This window comes from Muscardinus avellanarius (assembly GCF_963383645.1).
Source record: "Muscardinus avellanarius genome assembly, chromosome: 1".
NCBI classification, from domain to species: domain Eukaryota; kingdom Metazoa; phylum Chordata; class Mammalia; order Rodentia; family Gliridae; genus Muscardinus; species Muscardinus avellanarius.
This window is the reverse complement of record NC_137786.1, coordinates 218,232,045-218,246,667: the sequence shown is the minus strand read 5'-3', so window position 1 is coordinate 218,246,667 and position 14,623 is coordinate 218,232,045. Positions and strand designations below refer to the sequence as shown.

General features: G+C 55.8%; 1 protein-coding gene across 2 annotated transcripts in view; it reads right to left on the bottom strand.

Moving 5' to 3' along the window:
• The window catches only part of PRDM11 (PR/SET domain 11), a gene marked incomplete at both ends in the record, with an annotated part of 46,129 nt that overhangs the window by 11,269 nt on the left and 20,237 nt on the right, over positions 1 to 14,623 (bottom strand). For both annotated transcript variants that reach the window (XM_080706234.1, XM_080706235.1), the window contains one exon: positions 10,376 to 10,443. In XM_080706234.1, the coding sequence (XP_080562360.1) occupies positions 10,376 to 10,443 (68 nt within the window). The remainder of the gene's footprint in view (positions 1 to 10,375; positions 10,444 to 14,623) is intronic.

Below are 14,623 nucleotides of genomic sequence, written 5' to 3'. Positions count from 1 at the left end.
CATACCCTATTTTCTACCTGGGTCAGGAAATGACTACCAGTTTCGACTTGATAAAGACAATAACCCAAGGAGACATCCACTTGGTTGCAGAAAATGGGCGAAGGCCAGACTCAGCCCTACTGTTTTCCAGGGGAAAGGAAGATGCCTGGATCAGAGCTGGATCAGGGAGGCAGGAATGGAGGAGAGGTGGGGCTCCACCTTCTTACAGGCCTTAGGTCTCCTGGCTAGGAGGGGCTTTGGGCGATGCCTTCACCCAGCGGGTACTCCCCACGCCTGGGAGAGCATGCTAGCCGGCCGGCTTCTGGAGGACTGGAGGCTCCCTTTGACCCTTCCCATCCATTTCCATGCCCTGGCCCATTTCCTCTTCCTGAATCCATGAGCAAGCCTCATTATCCCCACTGCAGCCAAGACACAGAAATGGAAATCTTTTCCATCCCAAACAGATGACACTCTTCACCCCCTGTCCCTTTGCTCTGCTTCCACTTCAGGCTTACAGCTTACAGCTTGGCCCTTCCTGACCTAGGGTCAGAGGGAGAAGCCAGCCAGTCACATTGACCTCGGGGGGGAGGGTGACTTGGGGTGCGGTGTCACGACCACTTTTCATCTCCTGGAAGTTGGATAGTCTTGACTTCTGTGCCTATGCTTTTTGGCCCAAATCCGCAGGGGCTGGCCTGCGTTCCAAAGCCTAAGGTAGGTTAGAACCTTTTAGAAAGGGGATTCCTGCTGGGAGAAGCTCTCTCTGTGGCTGGTGGCAAACCAGGGCAATGGACAGGAGGAGGCCCCGCTCTGCTGAGGACACTCCCTGGGCACCAAGGAAGCCCCTTCAGTCACTGTGAGAAGCTTCAGATCTGGGCTGGCAGGGCCTCGCCTGTAATAAACAGACACCAAGATCAGTAGGGACATGTCCAGAAAAGGTTTGTGTGTTGGGTTAGCCGGGTAGTACGCTGGCAAATGGACAGCCCTGGTCCTCTGGGAACCCTAACCTGCTTCTAGGAAACATAAGCTCAGATTTATTTCGCACCGTCTCACTCTCGATGTGCTGAGGGATGAAGTACGACCTCGTGTGAGAGAGGATGCTCGGCTTCCCTCTGGCCACGTGGCCCTTGCTTTCCTCTGAGGGCCAGCACGGGGCTGGGCACGGGCACCAGGGAGCTACAAGGGCCGCTGGCGCTCTTCTGGCCTGCATGGGTTTCCAGAATCCCCTAACCTCTGCTTGGGGAGCCTTGAGGTTTCCACAGGAAGCAAAGAAAGAGAGTACACACCAAAGAAAGATCTGGAGCCTGGGTGTGTTCAAAGTGTGAGATCGATTTCTTTTTATTGCCATCTTAACAAAAATACTCTGGAAGGCAATCTTTGATTCCAGCATACGAGGGCAGGGCAATTCCAGGCAGTAATCAAGCCAGGGGGCTGATGGGCAGAAGAGTGGTCAGCTCAGGGGGTGGGAACCCCCAGAGAACCACAGAGCAGGGGGACAGGGCCAAAGGCACAGGGACATGGCAAGTGCCCGCCAGTCTCCCTGCCCGGGACAAAGCTTGGTCTAGGTTTATAAGCAGCACTCCAGAAATAGCCTGGGCAGGCACCTGGTATAGCAAGCCTCCCAGCCCCACTGCAGCTCTAGGGAGCAGGATGAGAGGGTGGAGGGCTGGGGCAGGAAAGATCTGCTGGGATCAGCCTCAGGCTGGGCAGCAAAGAAGACAGAGCTGAGCGTCACCTGTCCCCTGCCACCTCCCTTCCTAGCCCTAAGAACCCAGCTCTCTCCCCACACCTCAAAAGGAAACACGAAGCCAGAGACGTGTATCGCTAGTGCAAATGCAGCCCAAGCAAGCGGAGGCAAGGCATGCTGGGACATGGAATGGGTTCCTTTGGAAGCCAGAGGAGGGGTTGTCTTCTGGCTCCGAGACTGGACTCTGCCTCTCCCCAGTGGCTGGCTACGATTCTTAGGACCAGGGTGGGGTGCCAGATGCACCTAAATGCCGTGTCCCCTACTTCCACCCAGAAGAGCTGAGGCAAGGACAGAGACGTGGGGGCCATAGGCCAGCAGGGAGTAAGACCCCTGCTCCCATGACTCCAGACCTGGCCCCTGAACACCAGAGCTGGAAAAAGCCACAGTCCCAGACCCCTCCCCCACCACTTGTCACCTATGAAACGCAGATGATGCTAATAACACCCAGCTGAGCTGCCTCTCGGCCGTGCTGAGCACCCCTGAGATCACACCGTATCTGCAAGTGCAGGGAAAGCATGTCCGATGGTCTCCCTCCTGACTCCATCCCGTTCTTCTCCCCACCCCGCAAAAGGCAAGCACAGCAGCTGAGCACGCGCACTGCACGAGGGTGAGCGGACGGCCAAGGCGGGGGCACCACCGGGGGCATAGAGCCGGGAGGGCGGACAGGCCCTCCTTGAAGGGCTGAGCCATTCCACCTGGCCTCTAGCCATGCCCGCTGGGAAGCAGCGGACCGGGCCCCAAAGGTCCAGAGGTGGACTCAGCAGCCCCAAGATCAGAGGCGGTGTCCATTCAGGTCTCCCCTCTCTTTTACCTCTTCCCCGCAAGGCGCACCGCCATGGGGTACAGACCGAGGGGAGGACCCTCCAGGCCAAGCAGGCATCAAGCAGGGAGCTTTTCTTTCATCTTGAGCATCCGCCAAAGACGAGGGAGAGGGCCGAACACATGCTCCGTGAGAGCAGAGGCAGCCACCTGCTCTGGGCCAGGGCAAGCAGGCGGCAGTGCCCCCGGGCCCTACAAGGGTCACAGGTCCCGACCCTGGACCCCAGAGGCCGGCCTCTGTCTCGAGGGCAGACGCCAACCCCATCTCTCTTCCTCCCAGCACAGATGGGCCGGTTAGAGATTGTGCTTTCTCTTGCGAGACCTGGTAGTCCGTGCGGGGGCTGGTGCCGGGGGAGCTTGCTGGGGATCTGGCGGGGGCGCCTGGGCCTGGGGGGTGGAGCCCACGGGGGCTGCTCCCTCCGGCCCCCTCTGAGATGCCTGAACCCCATCCCGGATCTCTGTCAGCGTCTGGCACATCTGGCTGACGCGGCTGGTCAGCTCGGCCACGGCCTGGCCAATGGCGTGCATGCTGCTGGCCATGTCCTGGTGCACGGTCACCAGCTGCTGGCAGAGCTGCTGGAGTGCCTCGGTCTGCTGGGTGTGGATGTGGAGGAGCTGCCAGTCGAGGCCTGGGGCAGGCGAGCTGGGGTGCGGCCGCGGGGTCCTGCAGGAGGCCTGGGGCGAGGGACGGGGCAGGGCCTCAGGCTTGGGGCCTGCTGGCTCTGACTGGTCTGAGGAGGAGGAGGAGCAGAGCAGGGCGGGCCTGGCCAGGTGGGCCTCGTCCTCCGGAGGCCGCTGCAGGGGCACCCGGAGAGGCTGCCGCGAGGGCCCGGGCACCTCCTCATCTTCATCATCTTGGGGGAGAGAAGCAGAAAAGGACAATGATTACATCAGGGAGAAAGGACAGCCCAGGGCGTGGACCCATCCGGGAAAACACCCTGGCACCCCCTGCCCTGCCACCCTTGGGTTAGACTGGCACCCCCCAAAGAGGAAAGGCCTGCTCCCCAAATCAGTGAGACACATAGGCCAGGCACCCCGGGAGAAGGGTGAACATGAGCAGGCCCCCTTCTGCCCATGGAAATAGCCACTTTCTAGGGAAAGGGCCCGGCCAGGGGAGCTGGAAACACCTGTCTTGGTTACAGCCTGTTGACTCCCTGACTACCACTGCGTCCCTCAGGCCTCTGCCATTCATTTTCTGCAAAGTAATGATTCTGACTGCTCTGTCTACCTACCTACCCACCCCCATGGCTGTCCAGCCATCTTGTTAAATAAGTAAATTCACAAGTCAGGAGTGGTAGTGCATGGCTGTAACCTTAGTGCTTGAGAGGCTGAGACAGGAGGACCGTAGATTAAAGCCAGCCTCAGCAACTTAGTGAGGCCCTGTTTCAAAATTAAAAAAAATAAAAAATAAAAAGGGCTGGGGAGAGTAGGAGTATAGCTCAAAGGTAGGATGCCACCAGGTTCAATACCAGTACCAAGGAAATGAAAGGGAGAGGGAAGGAGAAAGAAGGAGGGGGGAGGGAGGGAGAGAGGGAGGGAGAGGGAGGAGAGAGAGAGAGAGAGAGAGAGAGAGAGAGAGAGAGAGAGAGAGAGAGAGATCACAGACTGCAGGCACTCTGCAGAGCTGACAGGAGGCACTGGGATGCTCTGGTGTGAGCACCGATACCCTGAGGCCATTTCTGAGTTGCTTGGGGCCACCTTGTGGCCTTGCTGGAGCCTGCAGCTTTAAATCACTGCAGAGGGCCTCATGGGCTGGAGAAGGGCAGGCAGGGATGGCAAAGGACTTTGCGGAACAAGCCACCAGCCCTGAGAGCCCTTGTCCTCCAAGGTGAGCTGCCAAGTCAAGCCACCATTCCCCTGCCCACGAGGCTCCATCATGCTGGGGTTGTCAGACAGGCTGCCGCTTGCTGCAGGGCCCAGGTGGGGGCCCAGCCCTTCACAGGTGGTCTCAGCTCTCAGGTGACTGCGGCCATGGACTGATGAGTTTCATGGCAGAATAAAAACGTGGCAAGCAATCTCCACCGTCAGGCAGCCCTCCCCTGCCACGGCTGGACTCAGAGCCAGCCCCGCGGCATCCCAGGGTCTCACTGAGGCCTGACGCACAGTGAGACCCTGATGTCTTTCCTGATCCTGCTTGGTAGGAGCAGCCATCACCCAGGATCCCAGAGAGGGCTGGAAAGAAGGAGGCCCATGTGGCATGCTGTCCCCTCCCTTGAAAGGCCTTCTGCCACCACAGCCCCTGATGGAGCTCACCGCAGGCCTGGGGGAGGGGAGGATGCATGCCCGCCAGCCCAGGTTGCCTTTGGTGTGGGCGGGGCCAGATCCAGGGAAGGGGCTTCACTGGATTCCAGGCCCCTTCTTTTTTTCATAATTGGGTGGAATCAGCCTGAGGCTTTGGGAAACCCTGTTTCACACGGAGCTGGTGGACCTGGGCTTGAGTCCTGGTTCTGAACTGACCTCGGTACCGCCTCCATTTCTGGAGATTAGTTTCCTTGTGCAGGTAACAAGGAAGTTAGACTAGATGGTCTGTTCCTTTCCAGTCAAAGAACCTGTGAATCCCACCTGTCAGGAGCCTGGCCAGACAGGAAATAAACAGATCCAGGGAAAGGGGCTGGGAAAGGCGGCAGGGCCTGCGAAATCCCCCCACCCTGCTGGGCCCCTGGGCCTGTTTCCCACCTCCAATGGGGACTGAGGCTAAAGGGCGGGCAGACTCTGGGAAAGGGAAAGGCGTGGAGCCCCGATTGCTCACTGACAACCCTGTCTAGAAAGAGCCCCAAGTCCATTGGACACACGGAAAACAGAGGGGAAAGGCAGGGAGGAGGGGGTGGCAGGAAAAACAGAGGCAGAGAGGAGGGGCAGGTGGGCCAGGAGGGCCAAGAGGGGCTTAGCCTCAGGGGAAACAAAAAGAGGAGAACCAGAGAAAGGGGGAGGGAAGCCCAGGGCAGAAGATGGGGTACAGAAATAATACAGAAACCAAGCAAGTGGCCTGGGCACAGAGAAAGGAAGGGATCTTGCCGTGGCCGGCCCACTGGCCAGGCAGCCCCTGGGGCTTGCCGATGTCCCTGGGACGTGCCAAGTGCCTCGCTGCCGGCCTCTGTACATGCCGTTCTTGCTGCACGCTCTGCCTCCCTCCCCTCTCCCGCGCCTCACACCAGGCCTGGTTAACTCTTCGCGGCTCCCTGGATCCTGTGTCACCCCTCAGGGGCCTCTGGCTCTCAGGCAGGGCTGCTGGAGCATTTGCAAGGCCACATGCAAAATGAAGTGCAGGGCCCTGGTCTGAAACTATGCAGAATGAACCAAATGAAGGTGGGGGGGGAGCAGAGAGGGGCAGGCGCGGGCCGGCCGCTGTGAGCAAGTGCCTCGGCCGCTGGGGCCCGGTGCTCGGGCTCCTGCCCGCGGTCAGCAGTCAGCGGCCAGCGGTCAGCGCCGGCTCCTTCACTATCTAGCTCAAGTTGGTTTCTTCCCATGGGTCCGGGAACTCCCTGGCGGAAGGGCCTGTGTGTTTTAGACACAAACCTCCCCTCTTGGCTCCCGGCATCAGTAAATATTGTAGGATGAAGGCACAGGAGGAGAGGGAGAAAGGGGGGATCTGGGGAGAGTGGCCAAAGCAGGGAGGGGCAGGCGAGGCGAGGGGACGGGACGCGGTGAGCAAGCGCCTGGCCAGCGGCCGCAGAGGCAGGCGATACTCACAGCTGGTCGAAGGGCTGTCGGTGACGTCCAGTTCTGCCCTGGGGAAGCTGTGCCCTGATCGGGCCGTGCGCAGCGCCGACTCGATGGCCCTCTCATGGGCAGTAAGCATGATAGTGGGCCCCCGGCCCCCAGCACCGGGGCTCGACAGGGACTGCTGCATGAAGGCCAGCTTGTCCTTGGCCCTCCGCTTCATGTCGTCCCATCTGTGCTTAATGTCCTTGATGGAGCGGGGCACCTGGCTGACGGAGGTGATTTTCCGAGCTATGCCTTCCCAAATCTTGTCCCTGTCGGCATGGGACAGCCGCAAGGTCTCCCTCCCAAAGAGAACCGCTTCGTGGCGGGTCACCTCGGTGACCAGAATGTCCAGCTCCTCCTTGGAGAACTTGGGCTTCCTCTTACGCTCTGCCAGGGGCGCCATGTTCCTTGGGTTGAATATCCCACAAAGCACAATTGGGTAAATGACTGTCAGGGCAGGTGGTCCTCCTCCTTCCTAATCGCTGGCCCCCAGCCAGGGAGCCAGGAGGTACCTGGGGCAACCCAGCCCCGCAAACCCTCCGACTGAGAGGCCCCTTCCACCTCTCCTCAGAAGGGAGGGCGGGGAGGAGAGTGGTCAGGCGGGTGGGGCGCCGTGGTGCCCGAGCTGTAGGCTGGGCCTTACCGTTTACCAGCAGCGAGCGCTGGGGCGGATCCAGTTCATTTAACCTTCCTGCCTCGCTCTCCCCATCCCGAGTGGGAATCACAACCCCACCAACCTCTCGGGGTTGGTGCTAAGGAAGGAAAGGCATAGGATGCAAACGCACTCTCATGCCCTAAGAAGGAATAAGGATGCCCGCCAGGGCAGGCATTAGATCCCGCTCTACAGACAGATGTCAGACAGCCACACAGTGGGGGAATGGGGTGGCGGGAGGCCTCAGCTGGTGGTGCCCATCTTTGGGATGTGGTCACAGAAAGCTTATGCCCGTCGCTGTGGCTCACATCCCCTCCCCACCTGCCCCCCAGGTCCCTGACAAGGCATGTGCGGAGCAGGCCCCCGCCCATAGATACCCCAGCAGCAGCTCCTTTGGGGATGGCTGTTGCAGCTTCTTTGGAAGAATCTGAGGAGCCCAGGAGCAACCATCAGGAGGTAAGTTCCACTCTGATGGACCCCAGGAGTGGCCTTGGGCTCCACTGCCATGGGGCGGCCAGGGGCACCCGGAGCAGTGCCCTGTTCCATCTGACCTGACACTGGCCCTGGCTTTGTAACCCCACTTTTCCACATCATGGTGCTGTCCACCCTTTAACTGGTGCTACAAGGGTCAAGAAGTCCATCCAAGAGAGAACACAGAGGCACAGAGGAGCAGAGTCCAAGTCACTCCTCTGCTTCCAAAACCACATGGGAGGTCAGGGGCACCAAGAGCCTCCGCCCTTCCTGTCCTTACCCCAAACACCAGAGCCCAGAAGTCAGGGAGAGGATGGAGGCAAGGACCAGACACAGGCCTTGCACACAGACAGACCTGGGACAGAGGCTGAGTCTCCTTGGGGCCTCAGGGCCTTGGTAAAACTAGGGGGATTAATCCAGGGCCCCTTCCTAGGGTTGCCGGAAGAAATACATGCAGGTCTCTCCATCATCCCATTGCTTTTGGGGCTGGGAAATTCCTTGTGGGAGAAGGGAAAATCTTGCAATGTAGAGTGTTTATCAGCATCCTTGGCTGTGTGTGTGTGTGTGTGTGTGTGTGTGTGTGTGTGTGTGTGTTACTGGGGGGTAGAACCCAGGGGCTTTCTACCTCTGGGCTATACTCCAAGACCTATTTTCTATTTTATTTGGAAACAGGGTCTCACTAAGTTGCTGAGAGCCTCACTAAGTAGCTGAGGCTGGCTTCAAACCTGCGAGATCCTCCTGTCTCAGCCTCCCAAGCACGGGGATTACACGCGTGCACCACCACGCCTGTCTTAGCATCCTTGGCTTTTACTTTCACCCCACAACCACCCACTCAAAACTGTGGGCACAAAACAGGCCCTGGCTAACAATCAACACACACCGCACAGGCAGAGTAGCCACGAGGCCAGTGCTCAAAACCTGAGTGCCCATCTCCTTCCTGCCCGCTGCTTTCTTTTGTAAAGAAACTGAATCCATCAAATCGTCCCCAACCCCCTGGGCTGTGACAGCGCAACAAAGTGTCTACAAATCAGAAAGAGCTGTCCGCATAGAAGCATAGCACACACCTACATGACTACATCTTAGCTGAGGCCTGCCCGCTGGGACGGAGCACCAGCGCCATCTCAGACCAGGACAGGGCCCACCAGTGCCCACCCACGGCCCAGGGAGTCAGGCTTTGTCTGGTCCCTGCGCCCAATAGAAAGGACTGTGGCCCAGAAGTCCAGAGTCATGGCTTCTAGTTCTTGTCCTGCTACTGCACCAGCCTGGGCAAGACTTTGCCCTGTTCTGAGCCACCGTTTGACGAATGTGTCGTAAAGACCAGAACAGAGCAGAGCTTTGCAACCTGAGTGGCACATCAGAATCACTACGGAGAGCTTTACACGCGTCCAGGCCCACGCTCATCCCCACCATTCAGTCAGAAACTGGGGTGCCAGGCGATGGCTAAGGTGGTTCAGATGAGGACTCTCCTTCCTGGCCTCAGGAGAAAGCTCAGGGGCGTGAGGAAGAGCAATGTGGGCTCGGGTCTGGAGCCAAAGTTCCTGGAGCCTTGAACGCAGCAGCGTGGGGCCGCGGAGCTGGATGCTCATACTCTCCCGCTTGCTGGGAACCGGACTAGAATGGCGGGGTAGAGACCCGGCAGGGTTGTGGCCCAGCTGCCCCCAAACCAAGTCCTGGCCCCCTCCTCCCCGACCTGGCCCACACAGCACACTGCCTGTGACTCCATGCAACAACTCAATAGAAAAGTCACTTCTGGGTGACAGTGTGAGCCTGGGAGGCCCGGGCTGCCTGCCCCAGGGCCTGCGCAGGTCTGAGTCCACACCATGCTCAGTATTTGGGGAATGGCTGCGCTGACCAGGACCTGGTGGTGGGGAGAAGGCTGTGGGGGCATCGACCCCCTCCGCGGGGCCACTGTCGGGGCTGCCAGAGCACCTGTCAGGAGGTGGGAGGGTGGGCTCTGCCCTCAGGCCGCAAGGCGGGTCTGTCTGCCCTTTATCCCTGCTTCTGCACCTGCCGACAGAGGGGCAGTGGGAGCAGACACCCCAGTGAATGAGAGGATGACCCCTCCGTGCTCTGGGAAGGCTCAACCCAGCTCGGCTGACCTGGCTTCTCCAAAGAGCACATGTGGGCAGCGAGGCCACCAGAAGGGAAGGCTGCCCGAGACCCCGTCGTGACCACCCGCCTTTGGCCAGCTCCTCCTCATTTGCTCAGAAGCACTCAGAGTTGGACTGCAGCAAACCCCCTCCCTCGCTGCACCACCCCTCCACCCGCCAGCCCCACAGGTGGTGGGCTACAAACGCCCACAGAGCCCCGGGTCCACGGTGCCACGGGCTCAAGGTCCAGCAGAGGCCCCGCTTCCCTCCCCACCCAGACCCACATCCCCAGCCACCACCACTGGGTCCCACAGAGATGCCGCCAAGAGGGCAAGAGACCAGCCTGCTGTCCCACCCACACATCCACCCCAGGACCCCACCACAGCAGCTCAGCTCGCCACCAGGGCCACCCTCGGCCATCTCCTGATCTCTCTCTCTCTCTCTCTCTCTCTCTCTCTCTCTCTCTCTCTCTGGCTGGCCTTTAAGAACCTCTGATCCCTCCAGCCCAGCAGCAAGCATGGTGTGAAACAGCTATAGCCCCTGCCAGGGCCCCTTCCTCCTCGGGCGCCATTTAAACAGTTGCTGGGACCCCACTGGCATAACTCCCCCTCACGCAGCAATCGGCCTGGTGAGACGGTGTCACAGTCCTAGTTGGGGGACATTCCCACTCCCTCCCCAGGAGTGCTGCCTTGCGTGTGGCCTCTGGGGTCTCTAAAGCCTGCCAGCCTGGCCACAGGCCTTTGTCCAGTGTCCTGATGGAAGCCCAGGTGATAGGAAGGTCCCCAAAGCTAGACATATCCCAAATGCTATAAACAGCAGTCCTGTAGGCCTCCACCCCTGGAGACCCACAGGCCCAACACATTCCCTTGGCCTCTCCCGAGGCTGCAGGGCTCCCAGAAAGGCAGCAGGACTCACCTCATCCAGTTGGCTTTAGACTCATCTGACCCATCTATGGACTTGTAACGGTTGTTCTTGTCCACAATCTGGAAGACAGAGAGATAGAGAGTCAGGACGGGCCATTCTAGAAGGGCCTCTGGTGCCCCTGGACTCTGTCCCAACCCCGGGTCCAGGGCCTGGCTCTTCCACTGCCTCGTTTCCCTTCTCTCTGTCCTCCCCATAGAATATCCTGACTGTCACAGGGCCAAACCCCAAGCTAGGGTCTCATTCCTGCCACCTACCCCCATCCTCCCAGAGATGTGGGTGGGTGCACATGCAGCCCTTCACGGTGCTCTGGATCCCTGGGAGCTGGACAGGACCATCTCTCCTCTATCTGGATGCAATACCCAGCACCATAGCCAATGAGCACCACCTCCGGCAGCCCCAGGTACGCTCTGGCCACAAAAGCTGGATCCAGCCCTTCTCCCTCCCTTCTCTCTCTCTGTGGAAGATGAAAGCTGCCACTGAATGACTGTGCATTATGACTTGAGATGGAGCCTCCTTGCCCCAACTCCTAAATACTTACGATTCTCTAGTTTGGGTGGGGCCAGTCCTCTTCAGTAAAAATGCATTTATTTCACCATCATTCCTGAATATCAGACTTCAGTAAGGTATGGAATTCTAGGCTGACTAAATTTATTTTCAGGTCAGGCGTGGTGGTGCACGCTTGTAATCCCAGTACTTGGGAGGCTGAGACAGGAGGATCGCAGGTTCGCAGCCACCCTCAGCTACTAAGTAAGCTCCTCCTCAACTTAGTGAGGCCCTTTCAAAATAAGGAGTAAAAAAATAGGTTTGGGGTGTAGCTCGGAGGTAGAATGCCCCTGGGTTCAATCCCTAGTTCTGCAAAACACAAAATCAAAAACAAACAAACAAGCAAAAAAACCTACCAGCCATGGAGTCATAAGCAACCTACTGTTAGTGTAATGTTAATCTTTTGTAGATAATCTGTCTCTGGTAAATTTTAAGAGGTTTCCTTTCTTCACGATTTTCTGCCATTTCCTCTGTGGTTTTGAAATAGAGATTTTATCTAGTTTGTCTAGTTTATGAACACTTTCTAACTAAAAACTTCAATCTCTTTGATTTTGGAAAATTCTCAGCCATTATACTTTTGATTCCAGTCTCTTGGGGTAGAATCGTAAACACATGTGGGAGTAGCTCATTGTATCTTCTATGTCTTTTAACTACTCTCCCATAGATAGTTGTTTCTCTTTACCTTTCTGGGCAGTCTCTAGGAAAATTTCTCAGAACTCTCTTCCAATTCACTAATTCTCTCTTTGACTGTCTCCAGCCCAGAGGTCCTTCCATCTACTCAAGGTTTTCCTTTTTTCCTTTACTTCTCATTTAAACAAGCACCTTCCATTCAATAAAAAATTTTATTTCCATATTTTTAATTGCTTCTTTTTCAGATCCATCCTCTTCTTCCATTCTGTCTCTTTTAATTTCTTTATAACATTTTCTTTTTTCTTTTCCTACAGGTCAATTGAGATGTGACTGGCATATAATATGCAGTCTGTTAAGTGTGGACACAGGATCTAGATCAAGGTTGGTTCCCAAAGGACTCAGGGGAGCAGAACCACCCCATAGGCCTAAACTTCCGACCTCTTGAAGCCATCTGACATCGCCACTGATTTTCCCTGAAGCAACAGAGTAGTTCTCTATTAATGTAAATCAGATAATGTCACTAAACAGCTCAAGATTTATCCACTGCAAGTACTATACACCTGGCCATTGTATTCAAAGCCTGTAGCTTTGACCCTGACAACCCATTCAATTGACCTTGGGCTTCTCCCTGCACACATGGTGCTCTGGGAGGAAGCTATAACCTTGGTTGGTTCCATGTCTAGAACCTCTTTTCCCTACTCTTAAAAAATAATCATAATCAGCCGGGCGTGGTGGCGCACGCTTGTAATCCCCACGCTTGGGAGGCGGAAACAGGAGGATCGCGCAGGTTCGAAGCCAGCCGCGCGCGCTGGCTTAGGAGACCCTGTTTCCAAATATAAAAAAAAAATGTAAAAAGAGGTCTGGGAGTGTAGCCCGGAGGTAGAAGGGCTTCCAGGAACCCCAGTACCACCAAAAAAAATTAATAATAATCATAATCATGAACTATTTCAAGCATTTGGAAATGATAAAGAACAATGCAGCTGACATCTCTCTTATTGGGTAGAGCCAAATAAATTCACACCAGTGATACTGATCTCAGCTTTCTCACCCTTTGCCCCAAGAAAATCCCAAGATGCACTTGAAGACCTTCTCTTTCTCTAGCTCATTCTCCTTTCCTTCCTCCCTCCCAGGGTATCCACCATTTTGAAGCTAGTGGGAAGCCTTCCCATTTTTATAAATGGAACTGATTATTCTAAGAGTAATGTATGGCACCATTTTGCATGCTTAAAAAATTCATAGAAATGCCACCTAAGTTAACACATCCTTCTAAAAACTCTTTCCCACCAAGCTTTAGGGGCCAGGCCTCTTTTATCTTTTAGGGCTCCGATTGTCACCTTCACAGAATAAGAATTTCTTGATCTGACCCTAATGTAAGTCCTCCCTCACACACATACTCTCCTGGCCACCTACATCATTGACTCCATGCCATCCTGATACTTTCTTTAAAGCCCTAATTATAGTGAGCATTCTGTTGATCGTGGTGTTTATCTGTCAGTTTAGTAAGGGATGATTTCCCTCACCAGATGAGTTGATTATCTCGGGTATTTTGTTACACTAATGAAAAACTGACTGCCACATATTTTCTTGAGAGACTCAGGCCTACTGAATCTGTGCAATGGAAAAACCATACACAACATGTTCCTGTATATTCCTTCCCAGCTCCACAGTTAGTGATTTCATGTTGCCCAGCTTGAAATCAGCCACAGTGGAAGCATTTATACCTCCGAAATTGGCCCGCATTCCCCCACAACCCCAGCAGACTGTCAAACATTTCCCCGCGCGCGCACGCGCGCGTGTGTGTGTCCGTGTGTCCTGAGCTCTGTGGGTCAAACCCAGAGCCTCAGCCCTACTAGGCCAGTGCTCCGCCCCTGAGCCACATCCCCAACCCACACCCATGTGCTTACACGAGCACAGGAAGTCTGGGAAATACATTTCAAACTCCAGAATGGGAAACCTGTAGAAAGGCACAAAAAGGGCAGCGGGTGCTTTTGCTTTACTTGTCTACTTATGAGAATAAACTACCTGCAGGTCATAAAAATTTCAGAAAGAGCCTGCTGTGGTGGTGCACATTTGTAATCCCAGCGTTTGGGAGGCTGAGACAGGAGGATTGTGGTTCAAGGCCAGCCTCAGCTACTTAGTGAGGCCCTTTGCAACTCATTGAGACCCTGTTTCAAAATAAAGAATAAAAAATAGGGCTGGGGGTGTAGCTCAGAGGTGGAATGCCCCTGGATTTCCCCAGTACTGAAAAAAAATTTAGAAAGATAAAAACCTGCATCCCTGGCTTCTGCTCCCCTAGCTACCTCCCCTCCAAGATGCAGGGACCCTCCTTCAGAGGCAGAGAGAACTCTGTCTCTGTCTCTCTCTCTCTCTCTCTCTCTCTCTCTCTCTCTTTTTTGGTACTGGGGGCAGAACCCAGAGGCTTTTCTACCTCCAGGCTATACTCCCAGACCTATTTTCTATTTTATTTGGAAACAGGGTCTCACTTAGTTGCTGAGAGCCTAAGTAGCTGAGGCTGGCTTCGAACCTGTGTGATCCTCCTGTCTCTGCCTCCCAGGTGCTGGGATTACAAGCGTGCGCCACCACGCCCGGCTGAGAACTCTATCTTTTAGGACAACACTAACTACCCTCCAGTACCATTTTCTGACTGCTTATCTCTCTTCTGGGTCCTGTCTGGGTCCTGCAGCCAGTAGTGGGAGAGACTGTGGACAGCAAGAGCCCCAGGCCAGAGGAATCAGCTCGAAGCTCCATTCCACCACTAAGAACTGAGTGCCTGGGGCAGGTGGCTTCACTGCCATGCCCCCGTTTCCTGTCTGTAACATGAGGTAAATCATCCTTGCAGTGCTGCTCTCATGACAGGTGGGGAAGGCACTGAGTAAACGGTCACTGTCAGCTGTGTGAGCACGATGATTATTACTGAATGGACCAAATGTTAGTTATTACTCCCTCTGCACTCTGGGAGGTCTGCCGTATTGTAATCAGCCTTCTGCAGCTCTACCTGGGGCGCCTTAGACCCCCCGATGCTGCCCAGGTCCCAAGGTTTCCTGAAGGATACTTGTGGGCTTATCT